The sequence below is a fragment of the Ranitomeya imitator genome, chromosome 5 (assembly GCF_032444005.1).
Source record: "Ranitomeya imitator isolate aRanImi1 chromosome 5, aRanImi1.pri, whole genome shotgun sequence".
NCBI lineage: Eukaryota > Metazoa > Chordata > Amphibia > Anura > Dendrobatidae > Ranitomeya > Ranitomeya imitator.
In genome coordinates, this window is record NC_091286.1 from 106,560,311 (window position 1) to 106,581,470 (window position 21,160).

General features: G+C 46.7%; 1 protein-coding gene across 2 annotated transcripts in view; it reads left to right on the forward strand.

Moving 5' to 3' along the window:
- Positions 1–19,910, forward strand: part of MTR (5-methyltetrahydrofolate-homocysteine methyltransferase) — a 121,247-nt gene extending 101,337 nt beyond the window's left edge. For both annotated transcript variants that reach the window (XM_069769010.1, XM_069769011.1), the window contains one exon: positions 18,208–19,910. In XM_069769010.1, coding sequence (XP_069625111.1) covers positions 18,208–18,297 — 90 coding nt within the window. In that variant the 3' untranslated portion in view covers positions 18,298–19,910. The remainder of the gene's footprint in view (positions 1–18,207) is intronic.
- Positions 19,911–21,160: the final 1,250 nt, after the last annotated feature.

The window sequence follows — 21,160 nt, forward strand, 5'->3', positions numbered from 1 at the left end:
CTTGAAATGCTTCTTACGAAGCCACTCCTTCGTTGCCCTGGCGGTGTGCTTTGGATCATTGTCATGTTGAAAGACCCAGCCACGTTTCATCTTCAATGCCCTTGCTGATGGAAGGAGGCTTGCACTCAAAATCTCACGATACATGGCCCCATTCATTCTTTCATGTACCCGGATCAGTCGTCCTGGCCCCTTTGCAGAGAAACAGCCCCAAAGCATGATGTTTCCACCACCATGCTTTACAGTAGGTATGGTGTTTGATGGATGCAACTCCGTATTCTTTTTCCTCCAAACATGACAAGTTGTGTTTCTACCAAACAGTTCCAGTTTGGTTTCATCAGACCATAGGACATTCTCCCAAAACTCCTCTGGATCATCCAAATGCTCTCTAGCAAACTTCAGACGGGCCCGGACATGTACTGGCTTAAGCAGTGGGACACGTCTGGCACTGCAGGATCTGAGTCCATGGTGGCGTAGTGTTTTACTTATGGTAGGCCTTGTTACATTGGTCCCAGCTCTCTGCAGTTCATTCACTAGGTCCCCCCGCGTGGTTCTGAGATTTTTGCTCACCGTTCTTGTGATCATTCTGACCCCACGGGGTGGGATTTTGCGTGGAGCCCCAGATCGAGGGAGATTATCAGTGGTCTTGTATGTCTTCCATTTTCTAATTATTGCTCCCACTGTTGATTTCTTCACTCCAAGCTGGTTGGCTATTGCAGATTCAGTCTTCCCAGCCTGGTGCAGGGCTACAATTTTGTTTCTGGTGTCCTTTGACAGCTCTTTGGTCTTCACCATAGTGGAGTTTGGAGTCAGACTGTTTGAGGGTGTGCACAGGTGTCTTTTTATACTGATAACAAGTTTAAACAGGTGCCATTACTACAGGTAATGAGTGGAGGAAAGAGGAGACTCTTAAAGAAGAAGTTACAGGTCTGTGAGAGCCAGAAATCTTGATTGTTTGTTTCTGACCAAATACTTATTTTCCACCATAAAATGCAAAAAAAAATGTAAATAAAACAGACAATGTGATTTTCTGGATTTTTTTTTCTCAGTTTGTCTCCCATAGTTGAGGTCTACCTATGATGTAAATTACAGACGCCTCTCATCTTTTTAAGTGGTAGAACTTGCACTATTGCTGACTGACTAAATACTTTTTTGCCCCACTGTATATAGTGTTATTGTTTTTATACAACAAATAGTTTGGAAATAAAATGTTGTGTTCTCATATTCCGGGAGTCATTTTAACAATTTTCTGGTAGTGGAGGTGTATGAGGACTTATTTTTTATGTGACAAGATGAACCTTTCATTCGACCCATTTTTCCCTTCCCACATGACAGCACACCTGAGAGAGGGATCCGCCCAGCCAGGACAGGAAACCTACTGAAATAAAAGGGCAGTACCTCTCCCTCGCTTCAATTGGGTTTCCTGTCCTGATGGGAGCCCTAGTGCTGGAATCACGGCGGTTTTATCTATGAAGATTTCCACTCACCCACTCCTGTCCTGGCACTGGAAGAACAGGCAAGGGCGCCTGTATATCGGCCTTCAGGCTGTGGAAGTGCTGTTCGCAGGTCCTTTGGGGCTTTCGCGCACGTGCGGGTTGGTTCAGTGTAGTCCGGGTTCCCGGGGCTCTGCTGCGGCTGTCACGCCATTCTCTCTCCCCTCTGCTGGCCGCCTTCGGCTACAGGCCTAGCTTCTGGGTGCGGCGGGCGTCGCCGCGCTCAAGGCAAGCTGGGAATGGGCGTGCCCACGTGACGTCAGTGCTGCGCGCCGGAACCAAGATGGCGCCCAAGTACAGACGCCGGCCGCGATACAGGGCCTTTTTGGCGGTTCTCGGTGGGGTGCGGAGGGGGGGGAGGAGCGAAATGACTACCGGATGAGGCAGTGTGAGCAGCGTGGATCACCCCTTAAAGGTGGTGGATCCACAGAGTAAGTGCTCACATGTATAGAGCTCTCCATGATGGAGGATTGTATGGAGCAGCAGCAGCCGCAAGAACCCTTACCAAGTGCTCTGCCTGGTCACCAGCATACTAAAAGGAGTAGCCGCTCAAGTGGAAGAAGCGGCAGTCGCCCTGACCAGAGGTCTCAGGACTCCTCAGCTTCCAGGAGGGACGTTGTCCGTGCTGCTGATCAGCCTCAAAATTTGGTACCTTGATCGTCAGCGGGTGGTGAGTGATCTTCGTGAATGTCACCTTGGTGGTAATGGGCTACATTTTCTGCTTACTTGCCAGGCACCGAGGAAGGCTAGTACTAAGTCAAAGAATAAAGAATATGCCCTCTGTAAAGTCCCGCTAGCAGTCCAGTGGCAGAAAAACCTCTGCGCGGACTGTATTCAAAAGACTATCCAGGATGAATCACCTGACTTGGCCTCTAGCCTCAGGGCCATGATTAGAGCAGAGGTTTAGGGCTCTTTAAAATCAGTCCTTAAGAAGAGGAGTAGCAAAAGTCTAGAGCCTATTTCAGATTCTGATGCCTCTGTCTGGCGAGGAATATCAGGAGGAACCTCTGTCTCCCTTTCCCTCCTCTTCCATGTCCTCTGGCTCCTCTTCAGATAGTGATGTTGGTGGCCGTCCATGCTTTCTAACTGAAAATACAGATAAACTAGTAAAATCAGTCAGGGCTACAATGGGCCTAAAAGATGAAAAAGCAACTAAATCTGTAGAAGACGTTATGTTTGGAGGAGAAAGGGAAGCGTACTTTCCAAGTAAATGCTAGGGTAAAGGTCCTTATAAATAAGGAGTGGAAGGATCCTGAGAAATCTGGTAGCCTCCCCTCATCTTCTAGAAGACGGTATTCCTTCAAAGAGAAGGATTCAGAAGTGTGGGATAAAGTCCCTAAAATTGATGGTGCGGTGGCTAGGTCATCTAAAAAGTCATCCCTACCCTTAGAGGACTCAGGCATGTTAAGAGACCCATTAGACAAGAAGGCGGATACGTTCTTAAAACACGCCTGGGAGACAGCCGCAGGAGGTCTAAAACCGGCAATAGATGGGACATGTGTTGCCCGCTCCCTTATAGTCTGGCTGCAACAAATAGAGGATCAATTGAAATCCAAGGTGCCAAGAGACGAGGTCCTAGCCAATATGGCAATGGTGCAAGGAGCTGCAGCTTTCATAGCAGATTCCTCAGCAGACTCTGGTAAGACTAGCTACTAGGGCAGCAGGTTTGCCTAATGGAGCTAGACGCGCCTTATTGTTAAAGGGGTGCCCGGGTGACTTGCCTTCTAAAAATAGACGGCAAATTCCTCTTTTGTCAGAAGCTGGAGGACATTTTAGAGAAAGCAGGCGATAGGAAAAAGGGTTTCCCTCGCTTCCCGGTGTATATTTGAAGGCCTTCTTTTCGGAGAGGAAAATATTATAGAGGTCGCCCCCCCGGGAGATAGAAGAAACTGGAACTTTAGAGACAAAAAAGGATTGGGGTCCATGTTTAAGGGACCCTCCACATCAGCAAAAAAGCCCTCCCAATGATGCCAGGCCAGAGGTAGGGGGAAGACTCATTATTTTTCCCCGCCTGGGTAAATATTTCCCCCAGTCGTTGGTCATTGAGTGTCATCAAAGATGGCCTAAAGATAAACTTTATTCATCCACCTCGACAGACTTTTGTGTTGACCCCCCACAGGAAATTTCTGGAGGAACAATTAGCCTTGGAAGCTGAGGTACTGGAGTTAGTACTAAAATGGGTTCTAGTAGAAGTTCCGAGGGAAGAGGAAGGAAGAGGTATTTATTCCCCTCTCTTTTTGATTCGGAAACCGGACGGTTCGCTAAGGACTATTGTCAACTTGAGGAAACTCAATCGGTCAGCGATAAATTACTCCTTCAAAATGGAGTTGGTAAATACAGCGATAAAAATGTTGTTTCCGAACTGCTTCATGGCAGCTATAGACTTAAAAGATGCTTATTATCATGTCCCAATCCATCGGGACTATCAAAAATTTCTAAGAGTAGCAGTATTTGTTCAAGGACAACTCAGGCACTACCAGTATGCTGCCCTCCCGTTCGGTCTGTCGATAGCGCCAAGAATATTCACCAAATTAATGTCAGAAGTCATGTCCTTCCTCTGTTTTCGAGACAGTCATTGTCCCGCACTAAGGGTACCGTCACACAGTGCCATTTTGATCGCTACGACGGTACGATTCGTGATGTTCCAGCGATATCCATACGATATCGCTGTGTCTGACACGCAGCAGCGATCAGGGACCCTGCTGAGAATCGTACGTCGTAGCAGATCGTTAGGAACTTTCTTTCGTCGCTGGATCTCCCGCTGTCATCGCTGGATCGGTGTGTGTGACACCGATCCAGCGATGCGTTCGCTTGTAACCAGGGTAAACATCGGGTTACTAAGCGCAGGTCCGCGCTTAGTAACCCGATGTTTACCCTGGTTACCATCCTAAAAGTAAAAAAAACAAACGCTTCATACTTACCTTCGGCTGTCTGTCCCCGGCGCTCTGCTTTCCTGCACTCACTGTGAGCACAGCGGCCGGAAAGCAGAGCGGTGACGTCACCGCTCTGCTTTCCGGCTGCTGTGCTCACAGCCAGAGCAGAGAAGCAGAGCGCCGGGGACAGACAGCCGAAGGTAAGTATGAAGCGTTTGTTTTTTTTACTTTTAGGATGGTAACCAGGGTAAACATCGGGTTACTAAGCGCGGACCTGCGCCCGATGTTTACCCTGGTTACCGGCATCGTTGGTCGCTGGAGAGCGGTCTGTGTGACAGCTCTCCAGCGACCACACAACGACTTACCAACGATCACGGCCAGGTCGTATCGCTGGTCGTGATCGTTGGTAAATCGTATAGTGTGACGGTACCCTTAGACGACTTCCTTATAATGGGGAGATCGGTGGATCACGGTCTTGCACAAATAGAGGAAGTAACTATGACCCTAGCAGTATTGGGGTGGAAAATAAATGTCATCAAGTCGAGATTAACACCAGAGAAAGTTCAGTCCTTCCTAGGGTTGATTCTAGATTCCACACGCCAGCTCTGTCTCCTACCGGAGAATAAAATAATCAAAGTACAGAGTCTTGTGGAATTGGCAATACAGCAGCCTGTAATGACACTAAGAAAGGCAATGTACCTAACTAACACTAACATCCTGTATACCCGCTGTAAAATAGGCACAGTTTCACCTGAGACAATTACAGTGGGAAGTCCTGTCAACAGAAAAATGGTTACAAGGGCATTTAGAGCGAAAAGTACACCTTTCAGTAGGCGTGAGAGATTCCCTAATCTGGTGGTCTGTAAGGGATCATTTGGCGTCAGGGGTTCAGTGGCTAACTCCGATAGAGGACGTGATCACAAAGGACGCAAGCGGTATGGGATGGGGAGCACATCTAGGGACCCTCTCGATACAGGGCTCCTGGTCCCAACCAGAAAGACATCAGACGTCCAATGTAAGAGAGTTATGGGCTGTAGAAACATTTCCTCCCTATTTTTCAGGGTCATCATACCAGGATTATGTCTGACAATTATGCAGTGGTAGCTTATATCAACAACCAGGGGGGAACAAGGTCTTTTTCCCTTATGGGGGCAACATCTGTCCTTCTCCAGTTAGCAGAACGTCACCTGTTGTCCCTCACAGCTCTGCACATAAAGGGGGTAGAAAACACGAAAGCAGACTACCTAAGTCGCAAAAGGCTAAGGCAGGGAGAATGGTCGCTGAATCCCTGCGTATTCCAACAGATAGTACAGGCCTGGGGCAAACCGGTAATAGACTTATTTGCCACTCTTCACAACAGGAAGGTAGAGAGGTTCTGCTCGTTAGACCTGAGGGGGAACCCGTTTGCGGTAGATGCCCTTCAAATACCGTGGAAATTCAGCCTCGCTTACGTGTTTCCACCAATAGCATTAATTCCGGGAGTAGTAAGAAAGATCAGAATGGAGCAGGCGAGGGTGATTCCGATTGCTCCATTTTGGCCGAAAAGACCATGGTTCTCCCTCCTAAGACAGATGTCGGTAACAGATCCATGGATTCTACCAGAGGTTCCGGACCTGCTTACCCAAGGGCCAGTATGCCACTCTCAAGTGAAGGGCTTCCATCTGGCAGCCTGGAATTTGAGAGGGCATTACTAAGCCGTCAGGGATTCTCACCAGGGCTAGTCTCCACCCTGTTGAAAAGTAGAAAACCAATCACATCAAGAATTTATGATAGAATATGGAAGAGGTTCCTGGAATTTTTGGGGCAACCTTTGGGGGACAAAGCTCCTGTGAGTGCTATTTTAGAGTTTCTACAAGCAGGCTTACAACTAGGGTTGGCAACCAATACGCTCTAAGTACAAGTATTGGCTTTAGGAGCATTATATAATTGTAATTTAGCCTCCAGTAGGTGGGTGTCCCGTTTTATTAAATCATGTAGTAGATCTAGACCAGTCGTAATTCAGAAAATTTCCCCTTGGGATTTGAATCTGGTTTTAGAAGCTCTAACTAGGGGTCCTTTTGAGCCTTTGCAAAAGTTATTAGCAAAGCTTCTCACTCTTAAAACAGTGGTACTGGTAGCTCTGACATCAGCCCGTAGGGTGAGTGACTTGCAAGCCCTGTCTATTTGCCCTCCATACACACAGATATATGATGACAGGGTGGTTCTAAGACCAGATCCGGCTTATCTACCTAAGGTAGTTCTTAAATTCCATAGGAGTCAGGAGATTGTTTTACTCTCGTTTTGTGATGATCCTAAAAATCCAGGAGAGGAAAAATTTCATACACTTGCTGTAAGAAGGTCTAAGCTATAGTACATATCCTTAACCAGTCAATGGAGGAAGGATCAGTCCTTATTTGTAGCTTTCCAGGGTAGCAGGAAAGGATATGGGGTGTCTAAAAGTACTATTGCTAGATGGATTAGGGAGGCTTTAGCTTTTTTTATGCTGCGTGTGGTGCCCTGGTCCCTGAAGGCATCAACGCTTACTCCAGCAGAGCTGTGGCTACTTCCTGGGCTGAAAAAGCAGAGGTATCTATTGATCAGATATGTAAGGCCGCTACCTGGTCCTCACCTTCTACCTTCTTTAAACACTACCGACTGAATCTATCCTCGACTGACCTTACCTTTGGTAGAAGGGTGCTGCAAGCAGTGGTCCCTCCTTAAGGTGTTCCTTTCTCCAAAAATCTCTCAGGTGTGCTGTCATTGGGGAAGGGAAAACACCAAGGTTACTTACCGGTAGCCGTTTTTTCCGGAAACCATGACAGCACCTGTATATTCTCCCCCTTTTATCCACGCTTTGGTGTGCATGGGTGTTTTTTGCTTTTTATTATTATGATGTGGTGGTAGTTTGCCATGTGAACTAACTAGGGGGGCCTCTCATGCTTTGAAAGTCAACTGAAGCGAGGGAGAGGGAGAGCCCTTTTATTTCAGTAGGTTTCCTGTCCTGGCTGGGCGGATCCCTCTCTCATGTGTGCTGTCATGGGCTCTGGAAAAAACGGCTACCGGTAAGTAACCTTGGTGTTTTGGATATATCATGCATTTTGATCACTTTTTGTTACACTTTTTGAGTTTGATTGAAGAAAAAAAATAGTAATTCTGTTTTTGTGTTAAACACCATTCACAATTCATTTTAATTAATATTACATTTTTTTGGCAGAATGATACAAAAATTAGAAAAACATTTTTTTTCAATGTTTTAGTACTTTTGCTTTAAAAAATACTCCTTTATTAGTCCTATAACTTCTTCTTTTTTTGTAAACAATTGTGTATGAGCTTAATTTCTTTATCGCTTCATTGGAGGACACAGATAACCATGAGTTTATGCTGCTAACACTAAGCAAACAAAGTTAGCCCTTCCTCAGCAGGATACACCATACAAAGCTCATCAGTCATAGCAATGTCAGTAGGAAGCGGACCTGGATCTGATTTCAGATCCGTTCTTTCTCCTTCGCCTCATTGGGGGACACAGACTGTGGGTGTATGCTGCTGCCACTAGGAGGCTGACACTAAGTGATACAAGAAAAGTTAGCTCCTCCCCTTCAGTATACACCCCCCTGCTGGCTCTCAGCTAACCAGTTCTTGCTTGGTGTCCGTAGGAGGCGCACGGACGGGTCTTTCAGACCCAGAACTCTTTATCTTTTTACCTTTTACAACGGACGAATGGGGCGACGGATTCTTTCATGTTCCGATCTCCCCGAACCAACAACAGGCGAGCACGGGAGTTTTACCTCTCCGTATCCTCTCCTGCGACGTGGGAAGCCACTGCCTGAGCTGATCTAGGGGCGATGGGCCCCTTCAAGGGCACCGATCTCCCCCCTCCCTTTTCAAACGAGCACTGGAGTGTCACCTCCAGTATCCTCTTCTGCAGCCAGGCCTATTGCCGGACATTCAGCCCTGCACACCAGGTTTTACCCTCAGCTGTTCAGAGGCACTTTCCAGCGTGGCGTCCGAGCAGCCCCCACTGCACCACCATTATTAAAAGCGGATGGTACAAGGAGGAGGATTGAGGTTTTTTTTTTTTCTCGATCACTGCACCGTCCAAGCAGCAGCGACAGCAGAGGATCCCTTCTGAATGTCCTGCTGAACAGAGCTGCATACTCTGCCTTGCGGCAGATTTCTAGGCAAGTGTTGGGTTTTGAGCGGCTGGAGGGCTCTGCGCAAGCGGCGGTTCCCCCCCTTTTTCCTTTTAACCCTTCTTTCTCACTCGGCGCCGGCCGGCACCAAAAATTTAGCCCCGGCTTTGCCTTTGTGTATGCCGCAATCCGGAGTCTCCGCCCATGCTAGGCCTCGCGTTTAGGCTCCGCCCCTCCATTCAGGCGCTTCTCGCTCCGGACGAGAACACACCATACTCTCGGCGGCGATGTTCATTCCCCTGCTGCTTCCGGACACGAGCTGTGTATACCCGGAAGCGGCTGCTGCATCGGTCCCTGCGGTTTTCAGCGCTGGAGAATCTTATCCAACGCTGACCGGGGTTTTCTGGAACCAGGTAGGGAGACACCACTCCATGTCCATAAAGCTGATCTTAAAGGTATGCAATACATCCAGTATTCCCTGGCCCCCTAAACCTAGTCTTAAAGGCACACAACCGGCATAATCGCACGACCAGCATGAGCGCTATGCCCCGTATTCCCTGGTCCTAGAGCTATTCTTAAGGCTCCCGACCAGCAACCCCTGGTCTTAAGGGTAAAATGACCAGCATTCCCTGGTCTTAAACTTACACGACCAGCATCCTCTGGTCTTAAGGGTAAATGACCAACATTCACTGGTCTTAAAGGCACAGGACTAGCATTCCCTTGTCTTAAACCCACATCCCCAGCATGGTCTGAAAGGCTCATAACCAGCCCGAAGCCGGTCAGAATATTTAGTTCAAATGAGCGCAGGAGCCTTCCGCTGTCGATCCCTTTTTTTCCCAGAATACCTAGTTCCTCTGAGTTCGTCACTGCCGCAATCCAGGCTTCTCGGACCAATAGATTGTATTCTATTTGAACCCGCTGTGGTTCGGAGTGCTCGCAGGCCCAATACAGATGGATCCTCCCCTACACGGGGGCCATCGGTTAGCGAAGGCCACAAGAATTCTAAACGTTCAGGCGTCTCTAAATCGGGAGCTTCGCTTCTTGTTTTCCCTCACGCCTATTTTGGCCATCAACTAATCTGTCGATTTCACAAGGACTATGGTTCTGCCCTAGATCAGGCAGGTTTTTCTCCAAACGGAGATAAACTCCCTAGTAGTACATTTGCCCTTTTTTTCCGGGACAGATCGTCCGGATAAGAGATTGACTGGCGAGCACCATAGTAACGCAGTGGAAGACACTGGTGTTTATACAGCATGGGAGTCTAGGATTCCGGCCTTACCATGAGCAATCGCAAATGGTCTTGCTCTAGAAACCGAAGCCTCTTCAAGCGACTCCAGATGCCATGCCTGGTTTAATTGTTTTTTTAAGGGCGACGGGTCCTTCAAAGGACACCGTTCTCCTCACACCATCATCAAATGAGCACATGGTGCGAACGAGCACATGGAGCGTCGCCTTCTCGTATACTCTATTATAATAATAATAATAATTTTATATAGCGCCATCATATTCCGCAGCGCTTTAACTCTGGGCGACGGGTCCTTCAAAGGACACCGATCTCCTCACACCATCATCAAATGAGCACATGGACTGTCGCCTCCACGTATACTCGTCTACAGCTGGGACTAATGCCAACCCGGTCCTCCCGGGGACTTAAACTCCGTGGATGTACAGATGCCCTCCATGTGACGTCCGAGTAGCTCCCCTCTGCATTGCCACTATTTAACGGACGATGCGTGGTGGCGGACGATTCCTCTCCACCTCCTTGTTAAGGGTTGGTGGATTGAGAGTTCATCCTTTTATCTCGGCACATTCAATGACGGCAGCTACTCAGGAGATGGCTTGTTTTCCTCACCTGGCGGATACAGCCGCGCAGTTTGCTACCTGGCAGCTTACCTTCTATGGTATATCTGGTATCCCTGCCCGATAGATCATCTTTTTAAAAATACCATGGACTGTTAGACAATGACTCGCTCTGTCTTGCGGCATCGAGTTCAGCATTTTTTTTACCTTTCCTTAGCCCGCACGGGTTGCCAGACCAATGGTCTACTGGCCGGAGACCTTAGCTACCTTGCTTCACAGTAACAGAAAAGATTTGGGGCAGTGTCCGCAACACATAGGAGTGTCCAATGTAAATGTGCTATACACCCCTCCTCATGGTGTTTAGTCTGTGTTGCTCTTGCTACTGATGGTTCCAGTGTTGGTCTATATTTATTTGATTCAGATTAGTTTCTCTCTCTTTCCGGAGACAGTACAGCTGGCCAGTCAAATCTCGTGAGCAGGAGGATTTCAATGCGGCTAGTTGCACGGCGCTGTCCGCAGCAAATACCATTTATTTCGGAAGGGCTTTATGGATCTGAGAGCGGAGGCATACTCTGCGTTAAAAAACAAAACAAAAATCCTATGACATCACACCCTTAGAGTGGTCGCTTATTCGGTGTGAATAGTTGGGGGTGTTCCCTACCTAGGAACAAAGGATCACAAGTGTTCTATAGATCCAACCAACAGCGGAAGGATTGTCCAGGACAGTTTAGATCTAAGGGATCTTGGTTCCAACAAAGAGGACCGAAAAGTAAGACCGATCCTGGACCTCTAACTTCTAACAAGCTTCAAAAAGGTCCTCCTTCTTTGGATGGAGTTCCTCCACTCGGCCATCACTTCGATGGAAAAAGGTGTTTTTTTCTGGCATCCATCGACATTGGGGATGCGTACCTTCACAAGTCACGTCTTCGCCTTTAGGCTGTGCTACCGCTCCCAGAGTGTTCACCATTATCATGGTGGCGGTCATGTCCCTCTGGCACTCTGGGTGCGTGGCCGTCCTCCCCTATCTGGTCGTCCTCCAGCCGTTCTTCCAGGATTACGCTGAACCCGTCTATATATAACTTACGATACTCTTGCTCACCTGGGCTGGCGGATAGACTTAGACAAGTCTTCCTCATTCCCAGCCCGGCGCCTATCCTTATTAAGGATGATCCTAGACACCTCCAGAGGGTTGGAATCCTCCCTTGAGACAAGGCCGTGGTCCTCAAACAGGGAGCCCCCTGCACTTGGTCATTCATCCCCTCATTCCGGGCTGGAATAGTCATCCGGCAATTCAATGGCTAATGCCAGAACGGCCTGTCTGGTCGTGGGCTTTCTTTTCTGCTACGTCATTGAAAGAAGCGGGTTCTCAAGACAGGACTGATTCCAGCCCCGGTCCATACCTGCCCTCATTCCTTCTGATTTGCTATGAGCATCCTTGGGTGGGTTAATAGCAATGGAGGCAGTTCTCTTTGCTCCGCTTGTTTTTTTCTGCAGGTCAAACAGGTTTCCAGAGGGTAAGCTCTGAGCATGTTTCTCATCTGGGGGAGATCTTTTCTCCCGGTTCAATGGTTGTTAGTGACTACGGAGAGTCACCACACTGCTCAAGACCTCTGGTTATCTCGGGAATCCAGTTTTCCGACCTGTTTTCTTCTTCGGATCCGGACGGTACCTCTGCTCCTTCAGCAGGCACAATTTCCTCTGGCAGGTCTCCCCATCCAAATTCAGTTGAATATTATCACGGCTGTGCAATACCTCTATTATCTAGCAGGTCCCGCGGTCAGGCACCTTGACCTATGTACCTCACACTCTCTGATGGGCTGAGATCTAGCACTCGGTGATCTTGGCAGTACTCATCCCAGGAGTAGACCTCTGGGTGGCAGTTTTTTTTTCCTCAGCCGCCAGGGTCTCGCCTCAGTGAGTGGGAACTTCATCTGGAAGGCTTCCAACTTATCTGCCTTCTCTGCAGCACTCCAGACGTAGATCAGAGGGCGTCCAGACTGAACGCCAATGCACTCGAGTTCATGGTTCGGCCTCGAGATCCAAAAGCCATCGCAGTGCATGCTCTGGTTCTTCTGTGATACCAGCCCAATCACGCCCCTTCCACTAGCTCTGAGGGTCTTTAGGAAACAGGAAGGCCCCAGTGATCCTGGGAGATCTGCACTGTCCAAGTGCCCCCCCCCCCCCTAGTGCACGACAGCCAATGAGCGCGTAAGAGCCAAGGCACATGCCCCCTCGTGTGTGCCGGACAATCAAAATCACTAGGCTTCTTGTGCGCTTTCCCTCTTATGGGAGCACTTGTTTCTTCTCTCCCTCATCGCCGACTTTTCACTTTGCTTCACCTGGGCCTTCCCTTTCTCCTTCTGCAATGTATCCAGCTCCAACGATGTCACATCATCTGCTGTGGCTCCACAGTGTCTCTTCTTGCAGGACCTGTCTATTTTTCCTGATGTGAAGTTCTCTGCATCCAGGATCGGGTAGGCTCTATCCAGGCTGTATGTTTTTGTCTTCCTTTTAGGCACAGCCCTCCTCAGCAGATGCTTCTCAGCCCTAGGCCTCTACATATGCCCAGACATAGGGAGCTTTGCTCCCACCCTTCCACTACTTCTTTTCCCTCTGTAAAAAGTGGCCCACAGGTCAGACCTCAGCTTTCTGCACAAATTGCCACCCTTCTATCATGCACACCTCACAGGAGCCTCCTGCCGCCTGGGAGGAGAGCACCTACTCCGGAGTGGGCAGTTGCTGTATCTCAATCTGTAAATGACCTAACCAAAGTATCCCAGTCTCTGGTACAGGTCCTTGAACGTTTGCCTAACCTGTCAGCTGCCACCAGTTTTCTAATCGTTCCTCCAGACTATTCGCAAGCACCCATCCATCACCCTCAACATGGGAGGTCCAGTATAAGATCCAAGAAGCGGGCTCATTCCAGTTCATCTAGCTCCCCTTCCCCGTATAAATCCTTCAGGATGCCCTGGTGCCCACTTCTCTTCCCCAAGGTGGCCCTGGGGTCTCATGTTGATTCCCGGTCAGAATCTGATCCCGACACAGTCAAAACTCGAGGATATGTTCGACAACCTCATATCTGCCGTCAATCAAACTCTGAATGTTACGGAGGACGAGGGTCTTACCCCGGACTACTCTGTCTCATTCAGAAAGGCAAAATGCCCTCCACCCCCCCCCCGATGTGTTTTCCAGTTTTCCAATCACAAGGACTTTGAGGGCGTCTTTAATAAACTGTGGGAACACCCAGAAAAGCGCTTTCCAGGTAGAAGGCAATTGGATATCTTAAATACTTTTGGTCCTGATTTCCCCAGTAAATAGGCCTGATGTGGATCCTCCAGTTTCATGCCTGTCATCGAAGACTGTCCTTTCACTCTCTGATGGCTCCTCCCTCATGGTCTCCACTGATAAACAAATAAAGGCTTAAGGCCTGGACTGCAGACCTTACTTTCCAAAAGACCCTTATCAATATCCACTTCCAAGGATCTCGGCTCTTCAGGTCTAAGATGGATAAAATATTCTCTGATGCCACCAACAGTAAGAGCACATCTCTTCCCCAGCCTAAGCGCCCATTCACCATTAGACGTTCTCTTTAGTTTCGTCCCTTTCGTCATTTCTCCTCCTCTGGGAACTCCTCCCAGGAAGATCAGTGCTCGGCGAGAAAGGAGGAAACTGTCCTTCAAATCAGCTTTTTCATTTCGCCCTAAAGCTCACTCTGCCGTATCTGCCAGTTCCCTATCCAATAGATTCTCTACTGCATGATGGGTCACCCTCACTTGGGAATCCTCCCAGGGTGGTTGACCATCTTCTGCTTTACCAGGTCGCGTGGCTATCCAGAGTTGATGACGCCTGGGTATAGGAGAGCTTTACTTCAGGTTGCAGATGTTTTTTCATGTCTCTCCAAGGATCACCTCTCAGGTTCCCGTTTTCTTGCAGGCCATCGACTCTCTCCTCCAGGCAGGAGTCATCGTACCCGCCCCCTCTCAGGAGCGCTTCTTGGGTTTCTATGCCATTCTTTTTGTGGTCCCAAAGAAGGACGGTTCTCTCCGTGCTATCCCGGATCTCAAACTACTAAACAGGCAAGTACGCCTCCGTCATTTCCAAATGGAATTTATCCACCTGATAGTCGCCCCATGGAGCCAGAGGAATTTCTCTGCTCGTTCAACATTCAGGATGCCTATCTCCACATCCCTATCTGACCGTCACATCAGATATTTCTCCTCTTTTCCGGTCCAGGTGGCGCACTTTCAGTTCACAGCTCTCCCCTTTGGGCTGGCCTCTGCTCCTAGAATGTTCACAAAGGTTATGGCAGCTGTCATGGCTATTCTGCTTTCCAAGGGGATTATAGTCATTCCTTACTTGGACGACCTCCTGATCAAGAGCCGTCTTTCCGAGACTGTTCCAAAAGTCTTCAGGTCACCCTGGACACTCTTACTCATCTAGGATGGGTAATCAACACAGCAAAATTGTCTCTGATCTCTGCTCAGTGCTTAATTTCCTAAGCATGCTCTTTGATCCCGCTCCCAGAAAAGTTGTTCTTCCAGAGGAAAATATTTTTGCACTCCACCAGGGTGTTAGCTCTCGAAGTCACCCATCCACATGCTCCCTGTGTCTTTGCATGAGAGTTCTAGGGAATATGGTTGCCGCAATGGAAGCTGTCCCTTTCTCGCAGTTCTATTCCCGACCCCCTTCAGCTGGCCCTACTGTCAGCTTGGTGCAAAAGGATCTCATCTCTTAATTTCCCCATACTTCTTCCTCTTCGAGTGAGGCAGTCTTTGGCTTGGTGGGGTCTCTCTCCCTCCATTCGGTAGGGGAGATCATTGCTTCCCCTTCACTGGCAAGTTGTCATTATGGATGCCAGCTTTCTCGGATGGGGGAGGTCTTCATTAAACAGTCCAGGGTCACTGAAACCCTCCCTACCCATCAACCTTTTGGAAATCAGAGTCATCTACCTCTCTCTTCTCCACTGGCAAGACCTTCTAGTGAATCGACCAGTTAACATTCAATCCAACAATGCCACGGCCGATGCATACATAAACCGTCAGGGTGGTATACGCAGCAAATCAGTCATGTCTGAGGTGTTACGGATCCTAATTTTGGGCCGAGCGGCACGTGCCAACAATATCAGCTGTGCATTTTCCAGACATGGGCTGCCGACTTCCTAAGCTGTCAGTACCTCTCCTCGGGCGAGTAGTCTCTCAACCCCTCTGTGTTCTATCAGATATGTCAAAGGTGGTGCACTCCCGACGTTGACCTGCTGGTGTTTTGAATGAATCACAAGGTTCTTCATTTCGTGTCCAAGTCCCTCGACCCCCTTAAGGTCAGTCTTGACGCCCTGGTCATTCCCTGGTCTCAGTTTTGAGTTGTGAACCTTTTTCAACCCCGTCCTCTGATCTACAGACTCGTGAAGAAAATCAAGGCGGAAGGAGTTCGTCGTCTTAGTGGCTCCAGACTGGCCCAGAAGAGTCTGGTACGCAGAGTTGGTCAACCTACGCACGGATGTACATTGGAGACTCCCAGAACGAGCAGGCCTACATTCTTAGGGTCCCTTCTTCCATGAGAATTCTCGGTCTCTCAATTTATTGATATGGCCATTGAATCTGCAGTCCTGAGAAAGGTGTTCTTCTTATCCCAGGTCATACAGACCATGATCAGGGCAAGGAAACCTTCGTCCTCACACATTTATCACCGACCTGGAAGGCCTTCTTTCGTTGGTGTGAGGATAGCCGCTCAGCACTCATGTCTTTTTTCCCTTCTTTCCATCCTGGCGTTCTTACAATCAGGGCTGGAGTCCAGTTTGTCTTAGTACTCTCAGTTGTCAGGTATCTTCGCTTTCCATTCTGTTTCAGCGGAATTTGGCTTCTCATACCCAATTCAAGACCTTCATTCAGTGGGTTGTCCGCCTAGCGCCACCGTTTCTTCCCCCTGTGGATCTGTGGGACTTTAACCTAGCTTTGAGCGTTCTTCAAGGACGCCACTTCAAACCCATTCAAGTTATCGTGTCTTCTCTCTTGCAAGGTGGCCTTTTTGGTTGCAATCACTTATATCAGACAGGTATACTGGAGGCTTATCAAGTTAAGGGTAGATCATCCCCTCCGGGAGTGAGAGCTCATTCTGCCCAGGTGGTGTTGGTCTCCTGGGCAGTTTGCCACCAGGCCTCTGCAACCCAAATTTTCGAGACCACTGCTTGGCCATCACTTCATTCTTTCATAAGACTGTACATAGTACGTACCTTCGCATCGGCTGATGCTGGCCTAGATACCAAGGTGTTGCAAGCGGCAGTTGACAGTCGTCCAACTTGATTTGGGCACGATAGTCTGTTCACTCCCTTGGGACTGCTGTAAGACATTCCATTGTTACCTGTGTCCCCCAATGAAGCGATAAAGGCGGATTTTTGGTACTCACTGTAAAATCTCTTATAGCCTTTATTGGGGAACACAGCATCCACCTTTTAATTATGATGTGCCTATGTTGGGGCTGTATATAGTTATTTGTTGTTGCTTCTCCTACTGCTTTTTCACTAACTGACGAGCTTTGTGTCTGTCGGTGGGTGTACCCTGCTAAGGAGGAGCTAACACTTTTTTTGCCTAGTGTCGGCCTCCTAGCGACAGCAGCATACACCCATGGATACCTGTCCCCCCCAATGAAGACTCCAAGAAAGAGATTTTACGGTGACTAATAAAAATCCTTATTTTTGCAGAACAAGCTGTGGTTTTCACTGGTACAATTATTGGATACGTATGACTGTTTTTGTAAGGAGGACAAAGAGACGAACAAAAATGACAATTCTGTTGCAGGTTTTTTTTTTTTTTTTTTCAGTCTTCACGCGGTGGGATAAATAATTATATATTCTACTGCTAATTATGTACAGGGTGATACCAGATATCTTGTTTGAGGATTTGTTTTTTCTTGTCAATTGCTTTTTAAAACATTTTTATATATTTCTTTACATTATTTATGTGCCTCACAAGGGGACTTGGATATGTGTTTCTTTGATGACATCGATAATAATCTGCAGAGGATTATCAAACCAGTCATTGTTCAGGTAGATTCATAGATCTGTGTGTCCAGTGCGGACCGCGAAGCATGGACTATCTGCAGGTCTCCTGACCTGAACTTGACAGTCTTTGAGCCGATGTGTGCCTATGAAGCTGTTCAGTTCAGGTCAGGAGATCCATGCCGCCCTTTGCATCATGGTGTGTGATTCATGGATGTGTGCATGCAGCTTTACTCTCAGGCAGCTAAATAGACCATGCCTTCAGCTTTCATCTATAAAAAACCTGGAGGCCGTTGTTAAAGGGGTATTCCCATCGCCAAGATCCTATCCCAATATGTAGTAGGTGTAGTAATAATAATAATATTAACAAACACCTTCAATTAGAAATGTTCTTCTGATTCGCTATGTCACTCACCCCATGTGCAGGGCATTGCAGTAGCTTAGCTATCGGTTACGATCACTAGCAACTGTCACTATATTAGTGGTCGTAACCATAGATACTACAATGGCCTGCACATGAAGTAATTGGTATAGGTTATCGCGAGAACTATGCAACATTTCTAATTGGAGGAATTTGCTAATGTTATTTTTATTGCACCTGCTACATCTTGGAGATGAGATTACCCTTTTAAGCCTCTAGTTCTCATAGCAACCATCAGCCTCCCTGCGATCTCTGGGTTTCTAATCATTGCCTTTTCATGTCGTAATAGAAAGTGGCACGTCTTTTAGGATTTGAAAAGACAAGGTGACACGATGTTGTTAGAGGTTGGCTGTTAAAAAAAAAAATAAATAAATTCACATTTTCTGTTAAGGAATTCCTTATTTATATAGGTCGGTCCTCATATTCACAAGTATTTCTTCCTCTTGAAAACCTGGGAATTGCTAATTTCAAATAAGCATTACTTAATTCTTGAACAATCACATACATTCATTTCTTTTAGGTTGAAGATTATTCACAGAGGAAACATTTGTCAGTGGAAGAAGTCGAAAAATGGCTTGCCCCCATTCTTAGCTATGACGCTGAGAAATAACAGAACTTTTTACAATAAGTAAACTGTACGTGGACTTTACCAAATGCTGGTCAGACATTTGCTACACCTGAAAACAGGATCATTTTCCTTGCAGATGGTTATTTTCTACTGGAACTCAATTCTTAATACCTTTGACATCTTTGATGAGGTTCGAAAACTACATACCGTATATATATTTATATTTAGTTCAACCCAACTGAGATGCAAGAGCTGAAATTTCAAGTTGAGGAGCTAATATGTAATAGTTATTTGTGGTTAATCAGTCCACAAATACTGCTGGCATCCACTGTGACCACAGTGATTGAAGGTTCATAGATTGCTTAGTTGATTTAGGAGCCATCATGTACAGGAAGACAGAATATATATATCTTATTGAAACGTATTACATTTTTTTTCAGCCTGCATGTACTACAGTATCCTGCAAGCTACTCGGTACCAATCAGATTCAGTCCTGATAGCAGTGTCCTCTAATAAATGCTCCTCTAAGCTCCAATATAATTACGGTATATCATCGCATATCAGATTTTAACCTGTATGAGTGCTATGGAGTGAGAAGGAACGGAGACTGACATGATAAAGGGAATGCACTGTCTGGTTTGAAACTACATGGGATTGAGCAGCTTGCAGTGTATGGTAATACAGACAGGCTTTATTATACTCTAAAAAAAAAAAAAAAAAAAAAAAAAAAAACCTCTAAAACTAGTCCATAACCTTCCAGAAGGCCAGACACTCGATAAAGCTTTCAAACACAAATGCATGCTTATTTCTATGTGTCTGGAAGCGACTTATCTACATGTTGAAAACCACATGCTATCCTGACAGTCAGGAGGCACCCATACAGATGAGATCATTGACTGAAATTGTCAGGTTCTGCAAACTTTTGAAGCTAGATTTACCAAACAACAAACGTTTCATATTATGTTGATTTCCAGAATATTTTCCTACAATTTGGAAAGTCTACTTTGTGCCTTATTGACCACTTGGTATTGTCACATTTTCTTTTTATCTTCTGCTCACCCCAATAATATTGGACTATTCAGTCGAGCTAAATTCACACAGTTCAGTTTGTGATACAATTTCTAAGGCAATACTAGCAGTGGATCCATAAACGAGGAAAATCCGTAAGTGAGGGATTTATACTTCTCCATTTTGAAGCCACACCAAAAGGCATCAGAAATATCACTATGTAGACAAGACCGGCCTCCATTTATACCCTTTTTTCTTTTAAAGTGCATTTTATAAATAACAATAATTTCACAATGAATAGTTAACTAATGTATTTCACATTTCTTGCAACTATAGAATTTTTCAAAATGCATTAAAAATGTTTGTCCAATTTTTGATAATAGTGTTAAAGATTAAACTAATAGAAATTGTCCAACTATGCAAACGGATTAATGCACTACAAAATGTATCTAGGCCAACTCAGAGCCACTTTGTTTTTCACCTTCGCTATTCTCAATAATGATAAAGATTTACTGTATGGAAAAACTGTTGGACACTTAAATACTGTACATGGAAACTTATTTGCTAGAAGCGCTACATGAGGATTTTATATAAATTCCGTTTGTATTTTGTAACAGATTTTGAGAATTAAAGAGTTAATTACTACATTACAGTTTGGGATGTTCTAAGTTCTGATTGAACAGTTGTAGACCATTCTTCAGAGCATTGATTACACAGGATGGACCACAAAAAAGAGGCATGTTTCCCTTACATGGGTGGTGCAGGATAACGCTTATTGGCTCTTACTCATCAAAACGGTCTTTGTTATTTATAGGAACCAAATTAGAAAAAAAGAACGACACTCATTAGACAAAAAGTAGGTGTATGGATAGTGTTCCAGCTGGTACAATATAAAATATGTGGAATCAGGCACTCTCAAAAAATGGGTACATTTGCAATCAAGAAATGGTGTATCAATATATAACGTTTCGGTTTAGATGACCTGCATCAGATATACACTAGGAACATATAATTTCATAAATGTTTGAAGATTAGACTCCGGTTGATTAAATTTCAGTGCAGCCCCGATGCTTAGAAACCTCGAATGCCTGGTGCAGTATGGCGGTGAGACGTCCGTCGCAATGGTTGTCTACATGTAAGGGCATTGCACCACGATACTGCACCAGGCATTCCTGGTTTCTAAGCACAGGGGCTGTTATTTGAAATTTTAATCAACCGGGGTCTAATCTTCAAACATTTATGAAATTACTAGATGGAGGCCCAATGATACGGCATCGGGAGGACGGTAATGTCACGATGGGGCAGTCTTTGCAGCGTTGAGAATCTCTCCCCCCATGTGCTCACCCACCTATCCACTCTCTCTTTCCCCATGTGCTGACTTCTCCCTTCTGTACTCTCTTCTTTGACTAGTCTACCCCATGTGCTATCCCTAGTCTGCTGTCTCTCCTCCCTGTGCTGTGTTCTCCCCTCATGTGCTGTCCCGTTTGAGCTGTCTCCCCCCTGTACTCTGTCTCTCTGACCGGCGCTCTTAGCAATCCGTCATCAACAACCATAGAGGTCTTCAGGAGACCTCTGGTTGTGATGGCAACACACCGATGACCCCCGATCACGTGATGGGGTCAGCGGTGCGCGTACTTTTGGCCGCGCGGCCGGCAGCACTTGTTAAATGCCGCTGTCAGAGTTTGACAGCGGCATTTAACTAGTTAAAGGGCGGATCGCGATTCCACTCGCGCCAATTGCGGGCACATGTCAGCTGTTGAAAACAGCTGATATGTCGCGGCATTGAGGTGGGCTCACCGCCGGAGCCCACCTCAAAGGGGGGGGGATACTGCCAGCTGATGAACTATTCCATCAGCTGGCAGAAAGGGGTTAAGATATGTTCCTAGTGTACATTTAA